Source organism: Heloderma suspectum, chromosome 6 (genome assembly GCF_057233095.1).
Source record: "Heloderma suspectum isolate Gila_16-S chromosome 6, 16-S_ref, whole genome shotgun sequence".
NCBI lineage: Eukaryota > Metazoa > Chordata > Lepidosauria > Squamata > Helodermatidae > Heloderma > Heloderma suspectum.
The window spans coordinates 86,617,731-86,639,465 of record NC_139463.1 but is presented as its reverse complement, the minus strand read 5'-3'; the positions used below and the strand labels follow the sequence as shown (position 1 = coordinate 86,639,465).

The 21,735-nt window shown below is 49.1% G+C and overlaps 1 protein-coding gene across 8 annotated transcripts; it reads left to right on the top strand.

Moving 5' to 3' along the window:
* Positions 1 to 50: 50 nt before the first annotated feature.
* On the top strand, positions 51 to 21,707 carry LOC146341706 (von Willebrand factor A domain-containing protein 5A-like). 8 transcript variants are annotated; one of them, XR_014783872.1, is made up of 22 exons: positions 51 to 245; positions 932 to 1,878; positions 2,958 to 3,061; positions 3,702 to 3,904; positions 4,439 to 4,661; positions 4,986 to 5,158; positions 5,688 to 5,802; positions 5,930 to 6,102; positions 6,526 to 6,614; positions 6,901 to 7,045; positions 7,616 to 7,695; positions 7,797 to 7,911; positions 8,773 to 8,937; positions 9,126 to 9,229; positions 10,652 to 10,857; positions 11,699 to 11,806; positions 13,833 to 13,865; positions 15,315 to 15,347; positions 17,603 to 17,754; positions 18,435 to 18,558; positions 18,848 to 18,989; positions 19,507 to 21,707. XR_014783872.1 is itself a non-coding variant. In XM_084805197.1 (22 exons), exons 4-22 carry the CDS (start codon positions 3,022 to 3,024, stop codon positions 19,584 to 19,586), a joined length of 2,361 nt encoding a protein of 786 aa, XP_084661323.1. In that variant the 5' UTR covers positions 51 to 245; positions 932 to 1,065; positions 1,651 to 1,878; positions 2,958 to 3,021; the 3' UTR covers positions 19,587 to 21,707. The 8 variants fall into 8 exon arrangements, 6 of the variants coding, with proteins under 6 accessions (XP_084661323.1, XP_084661322.1, XP_084661324.1 ...); XM_084805197.1 differs by lacking the exon at positions 18,848 to 18,989 and having other exon boundaries at positions 932 to 1,065; positions 1,651 to 1,878; XM_084805196.1 differs by lacking the exon at positions 18,848 to 18,989 and having other exon boundaries at positions 1,651 to 1,878.
* The last annotated feature ends 28 nt before the right edge of the window (positions 21,708 to 21,735 follow it).

Below are 21,735 nucleotides of genomic sequence, written 5' to 3'. Positions count from 1 at the left end.
GGGCGGGGACTAACACAAGCGCAGCTCTTATTTTTTGCCACCCGAGTCCCGGGACCGGGGAGGGCTGCAGCAGGGCGAGAACTCGCGTCCGCGAAGGAAGGACCCTGTTGACGCTCCCTGGCTGGAGGCGCGGATAACGGGGATCGCTTCGGATGCTCCTTTGAAAAGAAGTTTTACTTTCGGTTCCGTTGCGCCGTTGCGGGAGAGGATCGGGGACGCGGCGGCGAGGCACCCGGCGCCGCGAGGTACGCGGGGGAGCCCCGGGCGCGCGCCCTCGCTGCGCGGCTCCCCGGCCCAGGGCCCCAGCCGCGCAAGCGTCTGTTTCTGGCCGAGGCAGGGCTCCGGCCCGCCCGCTCCGTGGACCTTCCGCGCACGAGGCGCCCCGGAGCTCTGAGAGCGGAGCCGGCCCCTGCGCCCCCCCCCCGCTCTCGCGGGCCGCCCTCTCAGCGCCGCCGCCGCCGCCTCCCTCCCGGGCGAAGCCGCCTGAGCCCGCAGTTCCCCGCTCCGACTCCCCCGTTCGGGCTCGCCGGCGGTGGCCCCTTTGCCTCGCTAGGCGCCCCCTGCCGCCCCCTGCGCGTCCCGGCTGCAGCAGGGTCCTCGGCCTCCCCCCCCCCGCGCGCCCCTATTTCCGCAGCGGGGCGGAGGAGGGGATTCCGACGGGGGCTGCGGGACCGCAACGTGGGGCGCCCTCCCGGGTGCGGGGGGCCTGGCTCTCTGCTGGGTGCTGCTGTGGAAATACGTTCTGGGTCTCGGGGGAGGCAAGCTGGGGGCCCCGAGATCTTGTGGACACCAGCGCGCAGCCAGCACTACGGCACTGTGCGAGTTGTCGTCCAGAGCATCTGGGGAACACCGGGTGGCCGGGCCTTGGCGGGGGCTTCGCAGATGCCGCTTCCCCAGCCTCTGGAGCGTTCAGAAATGTTTCCGCCAGCAGAACCGGGGCTGGATTCCTGCACCCTGTTGCCGGAGGGGAGAAGAGAGTGACCCGGAGCACTACCGCTTGGCAGCAGGTTCTTTCCTTTGGGTTGGCCAAAGGGAGATCCCCTCCGCCACTCCCTCCCAGCGAAGGTGACTCAACTTGTTCCTAGGAAGCCCAGCCCACGTCAGGCATCCTGAGGGAGACACAGCTGGTGTGGTGTTTGTGCGTTGGACTGGGATGCCAGCGCCTCCATGCGCTCATCGAATTATTTATTTATTTTATTTGAACCCCGCCTTTCTACCAAACAGTGGCAGTCAAGGTGGCTTAAAAAAAACTATTCAAATGGATTAAAACAGAATACAAGCACAACAATTTTAGAAAACAATATTACAAACTACTCAGCCCCACAGTCTGACTTACAGGCTAAAGGCCTTCTTCAGTAAAGGGGTGTTTGCCTGCCAGCCCAAGGGCACCAGAGACAGAGCAAACATAGACTGCCTTGCGGGGGAGTTCCAGAGCCTGGGAGCAGCCACCAAAAAGACCCTCTCTCGGGTCACAACCCAAACATGCTGCTGGGCTGCTTAGCACACTGGAGCTTTTCAGACTTTTTCAGTGCAAAACAAAGGCTTTTTCTTCACAATTCCCAGGAAAAACATGAGGCAAGGGGTATATGTGCAACTTTTTTTCTGAAAGAAAAAACAATCGGATTTCAACATTCTCCTGTTCCTGCATAGGGATGGGCCATACTCCATCGCAGAGCACATGTGACGCATGCAGAAGGCCCTGGGTTCAAAGCCTTCTAGTTCTGGGTAGGGCTGGGAAAGACCCCAGTCGGAAACCCTGCAGAGCCACTGCGACTCAGAGTAGAAAATACGGAGCTCGATGGACGAATGGTCTGACTTGATGTCTAGTCCCTTATATCCCAGCCCTTGGCCTTTTCCAGCATGGCCCATGGAGACATGGTGAGCCTGTCCAAAGTATCCCTTGTTAGCATTAGAGCTAGCTAGGGAAAGCCTGGGACTTTGCTCTCCGTTCTTTCGGGAGAGATCTGAGGTAGGGGAACTGTTTCCTTTGCTAGTGCTTGCAAGGAAAGCCCTGTGTGTGAGCAAGAGTGTCCGTATATATGTATGGGGTGGCGAAGATGAGTCTGAGTATATTGTGTGTGTGAATGCACGTGTGCTGCATACTGATGTTTTTTCTGGAAAATTTTCCAGTGCAAATAAAGTTATTTGCATAGAGTCATCTGCACTCAAAAAAACTCAGTTTGCATCAGAAAATCACTAGAGAGGTATCTTATTTAGCATGTTTACTAATTTAGCATGTTGTGAATCACCCAAGAGCTTTGCCTGTTGGGCACTGTGGAAATGTAATAAATAAATACAAGTCAAATAAACAAAGCTTTAAAAAAGTACCCCATGTTAACTGTATGTCCCAGTACACCACAAGTATTTGACCTGAAATATTTGAGGGGAGAAATTACAGCACACGTAATGCAATTATGTTAACGTTATGTAGATATTTTTATGGAATAGTTATAAAGATTTAGACAATAGCATGTGCTTTGCTTAGTTTAAATGCAAGAAAATAACAAAAGGTACTGAAAACGGCTGATACACGAATTCATCCTTCCCCAATCTGGTGCCCCCAAGTTATGTTGGACTACAACTCCTAGCATCCTTTAATCACTATCACTGGCTGGGGGTGCTGAGAGTTGTAGTCCAACACATCTGAGGTTGGGAAGGGCTACACTAATTATTTTCAGCAACACAAACAACTGTGCATGAAATGCTGAGAACCGTTCATCTATTTGAACAGAGTTCGTCTCTCTTCCACTATGGTTGTTGGGGCACATTCCATTTCACTGTCACTGACTCACTGTCGCTACTTATTAGTTCCATTTCACACCGAGACATATATTTTTCAATGATACGTATGTATTCTCTCACACACTCTCTAGGAACAATCACCAGGAAACACTCATTACAACTCTGAACCTGCCAAGCTTGCCTAATATAGTATTTGCACTGATTTTTCAATGTAGGGGAAGTCATTACGTGCTGCTTGTCCACTAGGCAACTGCTTCTTCTCCAGCGTCATCTTCAGCCATGACTACCTGTGGCCTTCTCACTCAGTCTAAGAAACCAGGTAAATGACCTGCCTATGGTTACTCAGTTGTATGTGTGCAAAACGGCAAATGTGCTTCACATGTAACGGCGGCAAATTGTGGGTTCATTAACCCATGATTTGCCAAGTCAGCTCCCACTGTCTCTTTCAATATGCAACCTCCACTCAGGGCAATCCGAGGTTGGTCCATGATGTTTGAACCCAGAATCAGTGCTAATCATCAGTTAAACAAACCAGAGTTAACCCACAATTAGTTGTTAGGGTAACATTGGGTTGTTTAATTCACTATTAAACCATAGCATCTAGGTTTTGAATGTTATGGAGCGGCCTCTGATCTGAAATTGTATTTTCAAAATGGTGGTGGAACACACTGGGTATACGTCAAAGCACGCCACGATTTGCCACCATCATGTGCAAACAGGGCTGATGTATGCTGTTTAAAATGGCTACTGTAGAGCTTATTTCTTCACAGTATGTAATTGTGTGGCTTTGCATGTCCTAAACCAACTGGGTGGCCTAGGAGTGGACTTAGGAGCCCAGGGGCCAAGGGTGGGTTTCCCCACTGTGCTGCTGAGCGCTGAACTCTGGGATCAGGCCTTCCTGCTCTGGGCCGGGCCGGGCCCTCAGCTGACCATTCCGTTTAACTGCTTCTTTGCCCCAGTGCCCTTGCGAAGCATCTCTGTGGATGTGGTGGTCCGAGGCTTTGTAGCTGATGTGGTATCTGAACTTCGGTACCAGAATGAGGAAAAGAACCCAGTGGAGGCAGTCTTTGTCTTCCCTCTGGACGACGAGGCTGCGGTGTATGCCTTCGAAGGCCTGATTGGCGGGACCCGCATTGAGGCCCAGATCCGAGAGAAGAAGCAGGTACTGTGGGAGTCCTGGGAAGGGAAAAAGTCTTTGGCGACAGGGCGTGGCTTAGTTTTTGAGGGGCACCACAGGGTTTCTTGAACATGACTGTATCTCCACATAAAAATCTTATCCCAAGAAACTTACTTGTTGTGAGTTTTCCCCCCATGGCAGTGTGGTTTCAATTCTGGGGAGGGCCGCAGGAAGATGGGTAAATCCCATTAGATGCCCAAGGCTGCTTTGATCTCTTCCAGAAGTAGAAAAAACCTGCAGGGCATCCTGGAAACACAATCTCCCTTGTCATGTCTAGTGAGACTTTTCACATAGCATGGAAGTGCTTAATTTGACTGAATGGCATGCGTGCACCGATATCTTCCATTTTTACCTATCCTTATTCTCTCTGTACCCAAATCTTAGAAACTGCAGTGCTTGTAATCAACTTGCACAAGCAAATTAAAAAGGCCCAGGTGGCCCTTTGCTTGGGACGACACCTGTCTGTGTCCTTGATTTCCCCCCATCTGACACTCCCTCTTCCCCACCCCCCGACTGCAGGCAGAGCAGGAGTACCAGGATGCCCTGAGCGAAGGCCACCAGGCTTTCCTGCTCGGAATAGAAGACAACACCAGTGACATTTTCACCTGCACTCTGGGTAACCTTCCCCCCGACGGGGAGGCCACGCTGACGCTGCGCTACATTCAGGCACTGTCTCCGGAGCCTGACGGGGCCGTCCGCTTTGTCCTGCCCGCAGTCCTGAACCCCCGCTACGTGCCGCAGGGTAAGGGCCCTCCTCCCAAACCCAGGGTTCAGGCCCCAATAAAAGCCTCTCAGAAAGGTGATTTGCTACCTCCAGACCCCGACTACTCACCCCTAAACTTTTGTTCTGCTGCATATGTCTAAGATCATTTTTATCACCACTCCCATCAAGGTGCCTCTACTTTGGATAGCCCCTCCGTCTGATGATAGAACTGCGCATCATGTAGTGTACATAGCCATGTGTCATGCAGCATCAGCATGAATGCTGGTGATGTGCTTCTCATACCCCTGAGAGATTGCCCACTTTGTTCTTTAGCTGGGGCCTTGCATGTGCCTCTCTCCACAGGGTCAGAGGCGGACACCGTGACCGAGAGCATTCCACGAGTGCCCAAGGGGACGCTTCCCTACACATTGGCCCTCAGCACCAAGCTTGAGTCTCCCTATGGGATCAGCCGTGTGGAGTCAAAATGCAGCCTTGAGCCCCTGCACTACGTGGCGGAGGACCATACCACTGCTCAGGTAGGACTATGGATGAACTCAAGATTTGGGGTTGGTGGGAGCTTGTGAAAAGGGGTGTATCTTCTTTTCCTTCAGTTCTCTGCTGGGAAGTCCATATCCATCCCACCCCTAATCAGTAGTGTTGGTGGTTGGAGCTATGAGCCACACTCAACGGGATGTTGTTTAAATCATTGCTGATTTTCTTTTTACCACATACCCATTTTGTATGGTGGGGATGGATTTTGGCTCATAGCCTCCCCGCTTCTCTAAGCTATTTGCAATGGCAAGAAGTGATCTTTTTAGTCCAGGACTCACCCAAATGGCAGATCAGCAGGTTGTCAAGCATTTTGACTCACACGAGTCTTTCACGATTTCAGCAATCTATTAATCAGAGCCTTGAGGTTCTCTCACGACACGCACTGTGGTAATTAATCATCTGCAAAATACACTTCAAGAGAGATGTGAGCGTGGTTCTTTGTGGGACTGAAACCTTGTCCAGTATGTCAGGGGTTTTGTTTTTGCTTTTCTGCTTCTCCTTGCCATCCCCAAGGTCTCCTTGGCTGAAGGGCACCAGTTTGACCAAGATGTGGAGCTGCTGATCTATTATGAGGACGTTCACAAGCCCAGCGCCCTCCTAGAGGCTGGGAAGCCTGGAGCTGCCTCAGGTGAGCAAAGCCTGAGGTGATGGAGCGAGGCGGGTGGGGGCTGAAATGCAAGGGTTGCTGGGAGGTGAAGGGGCACCACCTTAGGTGAAAATGCCGATTGGGTCTCCTTCCCTCCTGCCATCCACAGGGTCGCTGATGGGGGACCCGGCCCTTCTGCTCACCCTGTACCCCAGCGTCCCAGCCGCAAAGCCAGGCCAGAATGCCACTGGGGAATTCCTCTTCCTGCTGGATCGCTCTGGCAGCATGGATAGCAACACTGACCACAGTCCTGATTCACCATCACGCATTGAGAGTGCCAAGGTGCCCTGTGGATGGAAGACTGCATGGGGTTTTTGTGGGCTGCTAGGTATAGGCTGGTTATACAGGAGGGGAGATAAAGAATTGTACTGCTTCCATGGCATTTTTATCATGCCCTTCCTCCAAGATGTGTATGTGGCTCCTTCCTGCTCGCCCATTTGATCCTCACAACAACGCTGTGAGCAGATTGGGCTTGGGGATCATGACCGGACCAAGGTCACAAAGTGAGGCTCATGGGTGGAGTAGGGTTTGAACTCAAGTCCTACACTTCAGCTGCTACAATACACTGGCAAAAGAAGAGCACTGTGAAAGACTGGAGGTGGATGAATGCTTGGGAGGAGAAGAGCCCTGTGATGTTGAAAGAGGCCTGAAAGGGTGAGTTGGGATGGCCAGGGCGACTCCAGCCTTTTTCTCTCCCCCTCTCAGGAGACCCTGATCCTCCTGCTGAAGAGTCTCCCTCTGGGATGTTACTTCAACATCTATGGCTTTGGATCTGGCCATGACTCCTTTTACCCGTGAGTAGACACAGTCAGACAGTTATCTCTGTCTATATTGTTTCCCTGTGTTCTTAGCTAGAATAAAAATGGGCACAGATTAATCATGGGAAGAATTGGATGTTCTTCTGGAGCATCTAAACCAGGGGTGACAATTCCAGGGCCAAATTCCATTGAATCTGAATTATAGGGTATTGATTGGCATTTGTAATGGGGAGTAAGGGGCTGGTCCCTATGGGTGTGAGGATGTTGAAAAATAGCTTGGTTAAAATATCCTATGCCTCCTTGACTCTGGCTCCCTCTGCAGGCAGAGTGTGGAATACACCCAGCTGACCATGTCGGATTCCCTCCAGCGTGTGAAGAATCTGAAGGCTGATTTGGGGGGCACAGAGATTCTTCGCCCACTGAAAGCCATTTACAGCCAGCCATGCCGGGAAGGACATCCTCGCCAGGTACGGAGAGCTTTGTTGGCAGCCAGTTCCCTTCCATAGGGGGGATCAACTCTTATGTAAAAATAAAAGGGCCTGCAGAATGGCAATGAATGCAAGTGGCCGGGGTGTTAGGCACATGGGAAGAGGGTGGAACGTATGTAACCACATCGAAGATACTAGGTTTGATCTCACCACCCCAAATCCTAGGCCATTGCCACCCTAATAGCAGCAAGCAGAGATGAGTAGCTGAATGGCCTGACGTCACTCCAGTCTCTGAGGTTGGTAGAAACTTCACTGTAGGCCTCCAAGTGGGGATGCGGGGGGAGAGCATGCTTGTACCCAGAGCTGGAGACTGAATGCCATGTTGACACAGTGGATTTTTTGTGAGTGGCTCTGGTGGTAGATTCTTGAAATATCTGTGAGGGCTACCGCATGTTAAAAACCACTTCAAGGTTACTGTCCTATTCTCAGACTGAACTGGACCTAGGAAGGTTGAATAAAACTGCCCCGTGCCTGTTCTCCAGTTTCTATCTGCTCTTGAGTCACCTCATGTCTAGGATAGCTTTGATCTCTCCCCCTCTCTCTCCCCAGTTGTTTGTGTTCACTGATGGTGAGGTATCTAATACAAAGGAGGTCATTGCCAAAGTTCAACATCACAATAACTCCCATAGGTAAGGAAAGACAATGGGAGTTCTGCCCTTCTCAGGTCCCCACACCCTGGTTTCTGTCCCATTCTGAGACCCAGTCTCTTCTTCCCCTCAACCCCCAACAGGTGCTTCTCCTTTGGCATTGGCGAGGGGGCCTCCACGGCCCTCGTCAAAGGAATCGCTCGGGCAGCCGGTGGCAGCGCGGAATTCATCACGGGCAAGGAGCGCGTGCAGGCCAAGGTGAGGTCTTGGAAGCTCTGCCTTCCTCCCCTGTCCTCCTCGACTCCACCAGTTTCACCTGAGCTGTAGGTAACTCGCTAGATTCCTTTCCACCTCTCAAAATGCACTCCTCACCAAAAAAACACAGAGGCTTAATCTGAAGATCATGCCCGAAACCTGAACAAATCCCTCGTGATTTTCCCTTGGAGCACAGAGGCCAAGCCCTGAAGGCTCCGATTTCAGTGGGGCTGTGATTCCATTCTGGGTTTCAGTCGCAACTCTAAAGGAACTATTCATGACACTGAACCTATTTTGGGGATAGGGTTCTGCACCTTCGATAGTTCCTTTAGAGACCTGGCTGGTTCTGACTGGAACCCGGAGAGTATGCACAGCCCCACTGAAATCAGAGCCACCAGCCTCCACTGCTTCAAGGTCCAGCTTCTGTGCTCTTACAGAAAATCCAGAGTAACAGTTCCTCTTTTATTCCACCGGTAAACTTAGTGATGGCCAATGGATTTACATGGAGATTATCTTTGGAGGAGGTGGGACATTTTAACAGATCTGCTGGAAAGCAGCATACTTGCATGTTTGTGTTGAAAAGAGGATACTCCCATTCCCTACATGCTAGAGTGGTTCCCAGAGCTCAGCCTCTGCTCAAGGGGCGTTCCAGACATGTACAAATGATGGGAAAAAACAGAGGACAGCTTATTCATCCCCCCTTCTGGTTTCCTTCAAGGCACTACCCACACAGTTTTAATCAAACACCCATAAGAACTAGAGACTTGGGTTTTTTTAATTTTTGAGTGATGGTTGACTTTTTTATTTTGCATTGGAGCCCAGGTTCCCTCCTCCCCCCATTATAAGATTGTCATCTTCTCACAGGCACTGCAGTCTTTGAAGAAGGCCCTGCAGCCAGCAGTGACGAGGATCTCTCTCCGCTGGGACTTGCCCTCCGGTCTCGAGGCCGTGCTTGTGGGGTCAGGCCCGCAGGTCATCTTTGAGGGGCAGCGCTGCCTCATCTATGCCCAGATCCGTGGGCAGCATCAGGCGAGTAACACCCCCCCCATGGCCTAACCAGTTACGAATCCTCGCCTCCCACCTGACATACCCGATCCTGCCTCAGCCTTTGCTAAGGGGGTTCTGTCACCCTCAGGGGGCATTATCATCCCAGAATGCACTTCTCCTCCAGTGGCTACTTCCCTCCCCCTCCTCTGACACGTTCTGTTCTCTTGCAGTCTTCAGGCTCCACAGAAGGGACTGCTGTTCTTCAGTATGTCTTCCAAGACCAGACGTACACGGAGACAATGAAGTTCCCACTCCATGCTGAAGGGAGGGACAGGTAGTTCTGTTCTATTTGCCCTCCTGCCATTAGGAAAGATGATGGGATAAGATCTTATAAGATTTACTTAATTACAAACAGAACTGGGGATATCTCATCCTATCATATTCTGCAGGACAGTGGAAAATCTAGTGGCCCTCACTCACCCTCTGGATCTACCAGCCTTAGCTCCATGCCCAGCATCTTGGCTAGAAATATAGCCATGTTGGTCCTGTTAAATGTGGAAATGGTTGGGAAATGGGCAGAACTGCACTATCTACAGTAGGTTTGAAGAAGCTCTGGGAAATGTGTCCTTTGTTGGGCCCCCTCCTCTGTTGATGACCCCTCTTGGATTCACTGGCCATTATGGTGGACAGCAGTAGTGCTATGGGGAGAGGGCATTTTAATGTCCCACAATGCTGCAGGATGACATTTTTCACGGCTAATGTGGGAAGCTAAAATGGCAGCTAGACCCAAGTCTGTCTAGTTCCACTAGGAGCATAAGAGCAGAGTCCCTTTTAAATTTTTTTTTTTTAACCGGAGGACCTGGTTCTCTGGAGGCTGTGTTCACACAGTCTGGAGAATCCTGATTTATCATGGCTGAGATATCTGCTGGTGCACACAGCCCGCTCCTTCCTGCATTGCTCCTCTCTGCTAGCACAACTGCTAAGAAAGTCAGGAACAGTTTCTTTTCCTGGTTTATTGCTCCCAAACAAGCCAGGATTTGAAAACGATGAACAAATCCTGGTGGGTGATCCTGGCTTGTAAAGGGAGTGACAAACCAGGATCCCTGGTTTAGGTGACACAATAAAGAAACCCATCCTGCTTTTGTTCAGTAGTCGCACTTGATGTGAGGAGCAGAGCAGGAGTGAATGGGCTGCATGCCCCAGCACAAAACTCATTCACAGTAAGCCAGGATTCTTATCATTTCATGCTAACATGGCCAGTGTGTTGAATTGTAGGGTTTTTCCTTGGACCATGGACTCCGAATTAAAATCTCTGCTCAGCCGTGAAGCCCATATGCTGAATTGGACCACTTTCTTGTTCTCAAGCTGTTCTTGTCTAGCAGGCAATATTCAAAGAACTAGGCAGTCCATATTAAGTATGGGTTTGAGACGGCACGCAAGACATATGGCAACACATGAGTAAATCCAGATGGTTTCTTGGAGTCCCAGCACACGCACGCGCGCGCGCACACACACACACACAGTGTATTAGCCAGATGCTGACGCTTAAGGCCATTATTCACATTGTCCCGCCATGACTAAGTGGCTTACTTTTCCACAGCAATGCAGGCGAAATGTGAGCAATAGCAAGTAGCAAAGGGCTCCTGACTTTCAGTGGCTGGGTGTTAGCGCTCCTGGGCAAGGCTCTGGACTCTCCATAGGTCAGCTGTGCTGAACAGTCTCCACATTTCTCACACCTGCTTCTCTCTCAATTCAGGCTCCCCGTTCACCGGCTGGCGGCTCAGGCCCTGTTGCAGGAGCTGGAGGAGGCCAGGGAGAAGAAAGAGGAGAAGCAGCACCTGGCGCTGGAGACGAGCCTGAGCTCTGGGGTGGTGTGTTCGCAGACGGCCTACGTGGGGGTGAACACGGAGCTGGGCAAGCCGGTGAAAGGACCCCTCACCCGCAGGGATGTCCCACTTGCATGTGAGTTGGGGGAAATGCCTGTGGGTGTGGCCCAGGTCACTGAGGAGCCGTTGAAGGCCATTTTATCTGCGCCATCTAGCAGAACTTTTCCAGGTGATAAGGAGTCTGTTGGGGTCTCAGGAAGATCATTTGGGGCCCTCAGCAGCCCACTGAGATTTAGTTGCTCAGCATTTTGCATCCACCCCATTGGACTCCAGGTTCACTGTTATTCAAATGTGGGTTGTCCCTTTTGTTCAGGGGGATGGCCACCTACAGCAGTCCAGATGTCCAACCCCCTTCCATGCTCACTAGCATGGGCAGTAGTTAGGGATGATGGGAATTGTAGTTCAGCAACAACTGGGGGCCACACATCCCCCTATTCCTGCTTTAGTACTATCTTCTTTTTGCACTTGCTTGTCTGAGTTTCGGTTGCTGTAACCTCGGGACACTAGAAAAGGGGCTTCCTGTTACTTGTGCCCTTGATCTCATCTTGGCTTTTAGTATCTTGATGAGGGAGGAGTGATTGGCTGACTCCAGAAAGGGGTTAATGACGTCTTGAGAGAGAGGACAGTCCTAATCACCCTGAAGGAGGCAGTTGTGAAGGCCTTTCCAAAGGATGTGATGATCCGTTGCACATCTCTTCCTTTTTGTGGTTTTGGAAGCCGTAGTCCTAGGTCACCATAGAAGCAGGAAGCCAGGCTGCAGGCCTTTCCTGGGAAGTCTTAGGTGGAATCTACTCCGGAGCTCCTTTTGTGCCACCATTTTTCATATTTCAGATTTCATAAATAAGATGAAAAAGTATCCTTTATTTATTATTGAGTGATAACTCAAATCACAAGAGCTTCGTCTTTGTTTTCCCCAGATGGAGGTGGTGGAATAGGATATGCAAGTTCTCCAATGCAAGTAAGAATTGGACACACTGCTGTACATACATCTGGGGCACTCGGTGGTTTTGGTGGTCCCTGTCGAGGTAAGTGTATATATTTGGGGTTCTGATTCTGTCAGGTCCCAGTCAGAGTAGATTCTTTTGTTTACCAAGCTGAAACGAAGCCACGTGTGCAAAAGGATTACAGTTTCTTGATAGAAAACAGATGCAGAATAAATATGCAAAGGAAGCCCGCACCTGTCATCAGCCGATGAAGCTGTCCCAACTGAAGTGTCTATCTGGACCCCCAAGATAGATGGAGAAGCTGTTGCTAGGGCACAGATTTGTCCAGGCTGGTAGCACGCTTTCCCCCTTGGATCGAGACCAAAGCGCAAAGCCTGTGGATTGGTTCTTATAAACTTTTCTGCTAGATGCCCCCCTCTGGCTCATGAGGTGACAGGCAACGCCTCTCCCCCCTATCAGGAGTTAACAGGCAGCACATACACATTCTGGAGAAGGGTGGCTTCTCCCCGCCAAAGGTGCTCAAGACATTGCAGGCTGGGAAATCAGTCACCCTTCCTCTGACACCAGGGCCTCAATATTCCAGCTCCTGGGAGGGGGAAGTCTCCCAGCTCTTCTGGGTGAGAACCAGGGCACAACACCCATATCTCTCTCACTTCATCAGATAATTGGGCAAAGGCTTAGCAATGTACAGTTGTTGACATATGGAGCTGTACTTGCTTGGAACCAACTAAGGCCTGAAGTAAAGGGCCTGCTTACTTAATCATGAAGCTGCTGGTTAAGCCAAATTACAGAGGTCTACCACAAACAAATAGGAACTCTGTGAAGTCCACTTTTTTGCTCACTAACCAACTCACTACAGCAAGTCCAGTCAGTCAAAAGCAGTGCAGCCATCACAGACTCCCTTTGTATTCTGAATGGAAAAATCTGGCTCTAGCTGTCACCAAATGCCTCACAACAGGACATTTATTTGCATCCTTGATTTGGGTTGCACTGTAATTTCTTATGATGCTGGCATTTTTGAACTGGAGAGGTAGCTGGCACAGGATGTTTCCTTGAAGGGAAATGCTAGAGTCCCAATATAGGGCCTTGTAACAGCCCCAGGCCTGTAACCAAGTCACCAGTAGTTTTAGAGAGGCCTAGAGATCCATAATGCTTTCTGCTTTGGTTCATTATTAGTGCAATTCTCTAGCTAGTGGGCCTTTTGGCTGGTAAGATGAGTCAGAGGTCTACATCGCCGCATCAGCGTGTTCCATGCTAACAAGCTCTGAACCGTTTATCTTACCAGGGTCTAGGATGCACCTGAGAAGTGGAGCTGTGTTTGTGCTAAGCTACAGGTGTCTGTGCTGGGAAAGTTCTGACTGCTTTCCTCCTCACCAAGCACTGTTATTCTATGATGGGAAAGTGGTCAAATGAACACTAACACTTGCTTCTGTCATGCTGCCTCACTGCTAACATGTATGGTATAAAACCCATTTTACCCCATGGCTCTGGGTTCAGAGAAGCTGTCTGATCCAACCATTGGGTATGCCTGTGTGCTGTAAGTACTCGATAAAGTCTCCTTCTAAGTAAACCTAGATCTGGCTTATCACTTCCGCGGCACCTCCAAACCTTAGCAGCCCACAGCCGGAGCATACAGGCCTATATATAGACACCTGGGATTTGTGCTCCCCTGCCCCCTCCCTCCTCCTGACAGAGGATGTCACTCAGCTCCTTCATTATTCCGAACAGGTAGCAGATAAAGACTCTGGAAGCATAATGGTTATTAACTGACTGTGGGGTCTAGACACTTGCTCTGCAAAATGGAGCTTTTCAGTCTCTCAGAGGTTCCATATGAGCAGCCATATTCTAGGACTGGGAAGAGTGTGGCAAGCTTTGCCATGATTGTCAGAGTCTAACCCAGTCTGATAAACCAAAAACAGAAGGTGCCATTCAGAGACTGGATTTATCTGGATACATCATCACTCCAAACAGAAATTAACAGAAAATCGTTTCATTTTTTAAATACTTTCTGCAGCAGGTCAGGCCAGTAGATATTAAACAAATTAAGAGAATATTCACAGAAATTGGGAATATTGCAGTGAAATGAAATCACTTCTTGTTTTCACAGCTATGGCTCAGGGTCCAGTGGTCAGACAATCAGGTAATGCATGAAAAGGGCTTTGTTGGACATAGAGGATCGTTGTAGAACTAATGGACAAGAGGAATCAAATGGTGTTGCTGGATCTGCAATACACTGGCGTGATCTGAATCGCAGTCACCCGAGAGAGAAATGGAATGTGGATTGTATAATCCACGATAGATTGAACTAGGAATCTCTAGTTCCGCTCGTGTGTAATCTGCATGAACGGGTCCTCAAATGACGACTGAGGGACTGGAGTACGGCACTGGCCCTGACCCCAGATATGTGCGTGTAGGAATGGACACTGCACTGGCAGAACCTGCACATAAACAGGTGCCCACATGTTGCTTCATCAGTGCAAATATCTCTGCCAAAACAGCACAAACCAGCTACCCAGTCCTCATGTGAGCAGCCGTTCAGGCAATTAACGCACTAAGGGGCTTCTTTGCCAGGTCATAAGGTGGCAGGTGGAGGATGGAGGTCTGGGGAGCTATACCCTAGGTCATGTATGTGTTATTGTTCGTGTTTTAGTGCAAGTACTGGCCAGAAGCCACAGTACTGTACTGTAATTGCAGGAGAAGTGGGAGGTTATGCTGCTCTTTCGGGGTTTAAGTCTGGAAACAGCATGCACAGGGTTAAATATATATTGTGTGGTTAGTCACAGCTGTGCATCTCTATAGGTATGCAGTGAAAAATAGCCCCAAAAAAGATCACTGATTTCCTGCCTGCAAAACACCTGCAAGGAAAGAGCAGGGAAGTGGGGAGAAGGAAGAGAAGAAAGCTGGGTGGAAGGTGGTACCCAAAAATGATGCTTTCTGCACTTTTAAAATCACTCTTGCTGGTAAGAGTTATAATGCTGCTAGATTGGAATACACATGACTCAGTGCTGCATGGTAACCACAGTTGCCGAAAGACGGTCATAAATATTGTTTGGAGAAATACAGTATATTAAGAGAGAAATAGCTTGGAGGTAATGGGTTGTGGAGAGTGTTGTAGGCCATCCAAGTAGAATACAGATGTTGAAATTCTGTGGTAAGATACTAGTGTCGGTTGGCCCCAATTTTTTTGGAGCTTTTTTCCAATGTTCCCACCTCACATTTCCTGTAAAGGAGACAGCTGACCATGTATCAGTTGCCTGGACCTAGACTATCCCGCTCGGGAGACGAAGAGCAGGATACAAATAAAATGACATTTGCTGCATCACGTAAATTGTTATTTATCTGTGTTACTGTCCTTCACTGCTTCATTGGGGTTTTCTGGTTGACCTTCTAGGATTACATTGTGTTTTATTGGTTGTGCCCCGCTTTGGGATTGTGTTATGATTAAAAGTGGGTAATACATTTCATAAATAAATATTGATCAAGGAAACTTGTTAATCTTGGATGCCAACAACTCAAATCACAAGAGCTTTGTCTTTGTTTTCCCCACATCTACTTGGCGATGGTGGACTACCTCATGCAATGAATCTAGGGCCAGCAAAGAAATTTGGTGGACCTGCTTTGGGTAAGTCCAATAAGCCAAGAGTAACCCTGCTGTCACAGACTCCCATTCTGTTCTGAATGCACAGTATTCAGTGCAGCCATGCGCTGTAACAGTTTGCCGTAAGGGTAAGTCCAACCAACCGAACACAATGCAGCTGTTGTGGATTCCCTTTGTATTCTGATTGGAAGAGTCAGTCTCTGGATGTATTAGTGTTTGTATGTGTGTAAATAATAACAGAGGGAGTGCTCCTATGCCCCCCAGATACCATGGGGGGAGGATGGGATAGTGCTGTTTCCTGGCTCCAAGGTCGGAGATAGGGCTCCAAACTCAGAGTCAGGAAACCACACTCCCTGCCATCCCCCTCGTAGCTGGCACAGAGAGAACTGCACCGGCTGCCTCTCTGCCATCAGAAAATGGAGCACGGAGACAGGAATAAGGGGGCATTCCCAGGGGCAGGGAGGGGAGGAGACTGGGGCAGCCACCCCAGCTTCCTTCCGCTCCCTCTGTGGCATGGCCAGTAGTCAGGCAAAATCACAAATCTTAAGCTGGAGCATGGAGGTGAAGATCACCCTGGCTGTGCTCTCACCCTGCATTAGATACTCGGCAGCCTCTGAGTTTGGGGCCTGCCAGCAATCCACATACAATTGTGCCCTAATTCTATCACTTAATTCCTTCACAGCAGGACATTTATTTTCATGCTTGATTTGGGTTGCACTGTAGTTTTTTCTGATGTGGACAATTTTGAACTGGAGAGGTGGCTAGTATGGGGTGTTTCCTTGAGAGGAAATGGTAGAGTCCCAAAATAGGGCCTATAGATAGAAGCCTGGGATTTGGGCTCCCCACCCCCCTTCCCACTGAGTCTTGATTCAGGATGTCACTCAGCCCCCTCCATATTTCAAACAGCTAGCAGATCCTAAGTTTTTTTAAAGTGTACTCTGAAAGTGTAATGGTTGTTAACTGACAGTGAGGTCTAGACACTTTGCTCTTCAAAATGGAGCTTTTCAGTCTCTCAAAGATTCCATGCTTGCAGCCATATTACATGATTGGGAAGAGTATGGCAAGCTTTGGATTGAAAGGGTCTAACCCAGGCTGACAAACTAGAAATGCAAGTACCAGTCAGAGACTGGATGTATCAGTATATGTCTTTGCTCCAAACAGAAAGTAAGAGAAAAGCGTTTTAAGCTTCAGCTGATGTAGAAATTCCCTGTGGCAGGGGTGTGAAGGGAGGAAGGTGGTACCCTAACTCCCAGCAGTGTAGGCAAGGACAAAAGGTTACTTGCACAGAACACCAACCCAGCAAGGTAGGCTGCCACCACCCCTTGCATACAAGTCAGCCTTAGCCAGGAGACACTCAGACTTTTGGGGGCACGCCTAAGGCTTATGAAACAAGGGCCCAAACCAGCACCCTCTTTTTCAAAGCCTTAAGCCTGAAACCTTAGAAAATACTAACAATTGTTAGTACAAACGCTAATTGGAATAAAGCACACACATTACAATATGATAGGTGGTAATTTTATTTACAGAAAGGGGGATAACATAAAAAAGAAACAGAACAGTATTTGGAAGCAGTACTTCCAGGGCTAAACAACAAAACTGGTTAAACCTGCCTATATGTACCTGTGGCATGGGTCTTCAATAGAACAGGAGCTCAGAAAGCAAGCCCTCCAAAGCAAACCTTGGACAGGGAAAATGAAAGCAAATGGAAGACCAGAGCAGCTCCCCACCCCCCTGACTTTATACCCAAAAACTTTCAGCAAATTTGAGGTGATCACTGTTAACCAATCATGAGCTAGCTGGAAACTAACTCTAGGAAGGTAGAAGGATTTCACCAACCGTCAGCTGAACTTTTTCGTCCGGATCAGTAAAAGTTTTACTGTGGCCTTGAAGCCAGGGAAAGCACGACATAATGCGCACAGGTGTCTTAACACAGGTGTGCAGGCCCAGCCTTCTGGAATGGAACTATACAGGCTGCTAAAAGACAGAAGGAAAAATGGATTCTTGACCGGGGGTGTTGAACCAAGGTCCTAAGGGCCAAATCCAGCCTACCAAGGCTCCCCAGATGGCCACACCCCTTTCCCCTGGCCCCACCCCCTTTTTTCCCACCACCAGTCATTTGGTGTTTGCAGGGCTTTTGTGCATTTTCCCCCCATTCAAATGTCTCTCCTAAAGTTGAGTTACAGGATGGATGAGCTTTAAGTAAATAGTGGTATTTCTGGTGTTCGATTCTAGCTGCTTTGAATTTGTTGGTTTTTTTCTTCCCATTTTGCCCATTGCAGGGAGAAAACAGCCCACCCCCAAGAAAAAGGAATCACCTCTCTTGAGCCTGGTGTCTCTGCAGAATGCTGATGGCTCCTGGCTTCTTGATTCTGGCTTGGCCAACATCCTAGGCCTGAAGGAGGCTAAAATCTCAAGCAAAACACCTCCCCAGGTAAGTTCATGGCAGAGCCTGTAGAATCTGCGTTGGGCAGAGGAAAGGGATCATTACTCTCCATGGGTACTTCTAGTTAGACATGGCCATTGTAGACAACTACACTTGGGGAGTGGACAAAAGAACTAAAGGCTTGCTGGTATTGACAGAATGGTTCCATGCAGACGTAACATTGCTAGTACTACTCAAGGTCTCCTGCCTTATGTCAAGTTATGATTCCACATACTACCTCCATTGTCAGACGCAGCATGCCCTGTATGCCATTTGCAGGGGAACATGAACGGAAAGGTACTATTGCATTCATGTCCCACTAGTGGGTTTCCCATGGGCAGCTGGTTGGCCACTGTGTGAATACAACGCTCTACTAGAAAGATCCTTGGTCTCCTCCAGGATGGCCCTTTTTAAGTTCTTAATTTAAGGTTCCATACAAAATGGGAACTATGGATTTAGATTTCATGGAAATGTAGAGTTGAATCTTCAGTGCTGACAACTATGTTTTGCAAGCCCACTTCAAATCAGTTTCACATCCTGGACTATGGCTGATGGATAACCATAGTTTGGTATTGAAATGTCACCCATCACAGTGTTGTGTTTTAAGAATGGTTAAGTGCTTATTCTGTACAGGACCAATGAGTGAGCAGGACTCAATGTGTCTCTTGTCTCCTAATCATTATTGCCAGGTGGCGCCAGACACATGGGCAACAGTGCTGGCTATCCTGTGGCTCCACTCCCGTGCTGCAGAGCAGAAGGATGAATGGGAACTACTGGAAGCCAAAGCTCTCAGCTGGCTCCATGCGAGTGCAGGTAAGAAGATGTGGGCACTGTCAAAGGGACCTGAGGATGGGATGAGAAAGAATGATGGAGTGCAGAGGCTGGAGGTTAGAGGCTGAGGTTCCGATAAAAGTTCCCTGGCCCAACCAATCCCTTCTTAAGGCCATAGACCTTGGGGTCGGGGGTTCATCCCTCTTTGGACCACAGTCCAGTCTTCCTTCCCCCAAATTTAGGCTGTGTGGTGTATTAAATTCAGATCCATTCAGAAAAGAAATACTGGCCCAACCCTGGAGCTTCCATTCATTGCATTGTCTCTCTCCAGGGTTCACATTAGAGATTTCTTCGAACGTAGGCTGAGGAAAGCTGTGATACAGTCTCCTTACCTTGAATCTGGAGGTGGCTGGGACGTTCCCTGCTGTATCTTGGCTCACGGAAGAGAGCGTAGATGGGAGGCCCCCTGCATAGTAATCTCCAGCCATGTTTGGATGGTTTTTTTGTGCTTTTATGTGCTCCTCTTTATTGTTCAGTGTCCACATTCAGAAGATCAATTGTCTCACTCGTGATAAGGCTGTTTCATATATGAAAGGCCCTGCTAGTATATTGTGTGTGCCTGCTTAATTGTGATACTTTGAAGAATTGTACTCCCAATCCCTAAGTAGCAAAGAGCTATGTCTTTTTCATTTTTACTCTAGAGTAGGCATGGAGAGTGCAGTCGGGATTGGCCCCATCACAGGGGGAAAGCACACCACCTCCTAATCCTTGAGATAGGGTCCAAGTACAGATCAGGCTTCCTAGGCCTAATCTAGAGTAAAAATGAAAACAAAAAGACATAGCTGTTGGCTACAGGTCTAAGCTAAGGCCTGATTTGTCCCCGAGATGATGCATTGAAAGAGGCCCAAATGCTTGTGCGGGGGCGAAAATGAGGTGTGTATGTGTGTGGGGGGGTGCTGATAGTGCCTAATCTCTTCTGTCTCTTTGCAGGGCCTCAGTTAGCTGAATGTGTGAAGGCTGGCAACGCAATGTTGGGAAGCAGTGTAAGCCCCCAGGCCTTGGGGCTTTGAGCTGCACTATGTAACCGTGCTCCTTTAACCTGGAATTTCTGCTTCACTCCCTTTTCTTCTCCTGCCAAAGTGTGCCCTGCTTCATTCCCATAAGGAGAATTGTGTAGCCCACTGGTGGAGAGTCCAGTGTTCAACCCTGTTGACCCTGAGGGGCTCTGGAAGGAGAGAGTCATTCTGAGGAGACTGTGAGGAGAGAAAAGGAGGCAGAGATCAGGAAAAGAGGTTTCTGAGGAAATTGTGAAGAGGGAAATACAAGGACAGAAAAAAGAAGTTTAGGGAAGAGAGCAGCAGCATTCTGCCCTCCCCCTGGTTACCAGTCGCTTCATGATGGATGAACTGTCAGCAAATGAGGCCTACAGTTATTTCTGAATCCTGGACTGCACACTTAGAGGTGGGTTTTAAGAAATCACTTGCCTCTATATCTATATCTATTGGATTCCCTATCTATTGGACACCCTTCCCTCCGTTTTTTTCTTTAGTGACTTTCAAATGAATCAGTGATTTAAAGTAAGTTCATTTTGCTCCTCCCTCCTTTTTCCTTGCTCTGTTAACTGAATTCAATAAAGAAAAAACCTCTTGGTTTAACATGTGTTAACAGCTTTCCACGTTCACTCAAAGCTCTGCAATATTGGACAATTGTGGCTATTAAGCACCATGCCCTGAACAGCTGCACTGATTAGGCGATATGCATGTGGTGCAGTATCCTCAGCTGTGGTTGGCTCCAGGTTCACTACTACCTTGGAGCTGATGACTGTCAGTGGCAGGGTGGTGACCTCAATCCCAGATGTATCCGTTTGCTGGAATAGGCACATGGAGTCTATGCAACTGAAGCTCTCATGAAACTGAAGCTATGTTACAGGTGCCCCACTGGCAACCTAAGGTAAAAAGTGACTGATATTGATGTGAAACGGAAAGTGAGTGGTCCAGGCTCCTCTGGCATCCCAGTCCCTGGTCGAGCATTCTCATTTCTCCTCCTCCTGCCAAAGACATTCTCCACAGATTCCACCACTACTCTCTATGGAGTAATGTTACTAATGCTTCCAAGTTCAAGGAACTTGTTCTTGATGTGAACACCCCTTCTCTGACCGGTCATGGGATAGTAGCACTGCTGAGATAAGGGCACTGATGCCAGAGAAGATCCAGCAAGACATTCTTAACAGAAACGGCTGTATTGTGTGTGTGCATCTGGTAGAGTCCAGCACACTGGTGGTGCATCTTTTCTGTTTAATCCCTGCACAGACAAAACTAGTGCATCAGGTGCACTGCTGTTCATACACATACATCGCAGGCACTTCAATATTCTTTCACATTCATTTGCAGGCATGTGCACAAAAGACAAAGTGCATCAAAGTAGTCATAATTCCCTCACTCGGAGATTAAGCCCTGGGGAGGGTCCTCTGTCATTTCTTAGAGGGCCAGCATGGTGTAAATATGGGCTGCTGGATTTTAAGCTCTCACACACACTGCTGTGAGTTACGTTTTAACCGAGCTCTCTTTAAAACCTGTGATTGTAAGTCATGTTGGAGGCCCCGTGTGAAGCTGACGAGTGGGAATAACAGTATTTTATAAATACATAAAATAAATACCGACCAGGGAGAAGGGGATTCAAATACTAGCTTGGCCATGAAGCTCACTTGATCTTGGGCCAGACACTATCACTCAGGTGAACCTACCTCGCAGGGTTGTTGTGAAGCTCAAACAGTGGGCGGGGGAGAACCCTGCAAGCCACACAGAGCTCCTTGGAGGAAAGGTGAGATATGATATTCCTCTAATACTAACGCGGGTGGTCCCATGCCTGCATGTACGCCCTGCCGATCCTTCCCCAGGGGGTTCCCCAGATGGCTGCGCCCCCTTCCCTGCACCCCTTATGTCGCACAACAAAACCACCCGAAATGGGATGTCGCTCTGAACACAGGAGGCCCCAGATTCCATCCTTGCAGCCCCAGGTTGGGCTGGCAAAAACTCCTGCCTGAAACCCTGGCGAGCCACTGCCAGTCAGCGTAAGCCGAGCTGGTCTAGATGGACCAGTACTCTGGCTCGAGAGGGCAGCTTCTTCCTGCGTTCCTATCAGCTGATCTGCGGTTAGTCTCCTGATTCGCCAACCGGAGAGGGGGGCGGGGACTAACACAAGCGCAGCTCTTATTTTTTG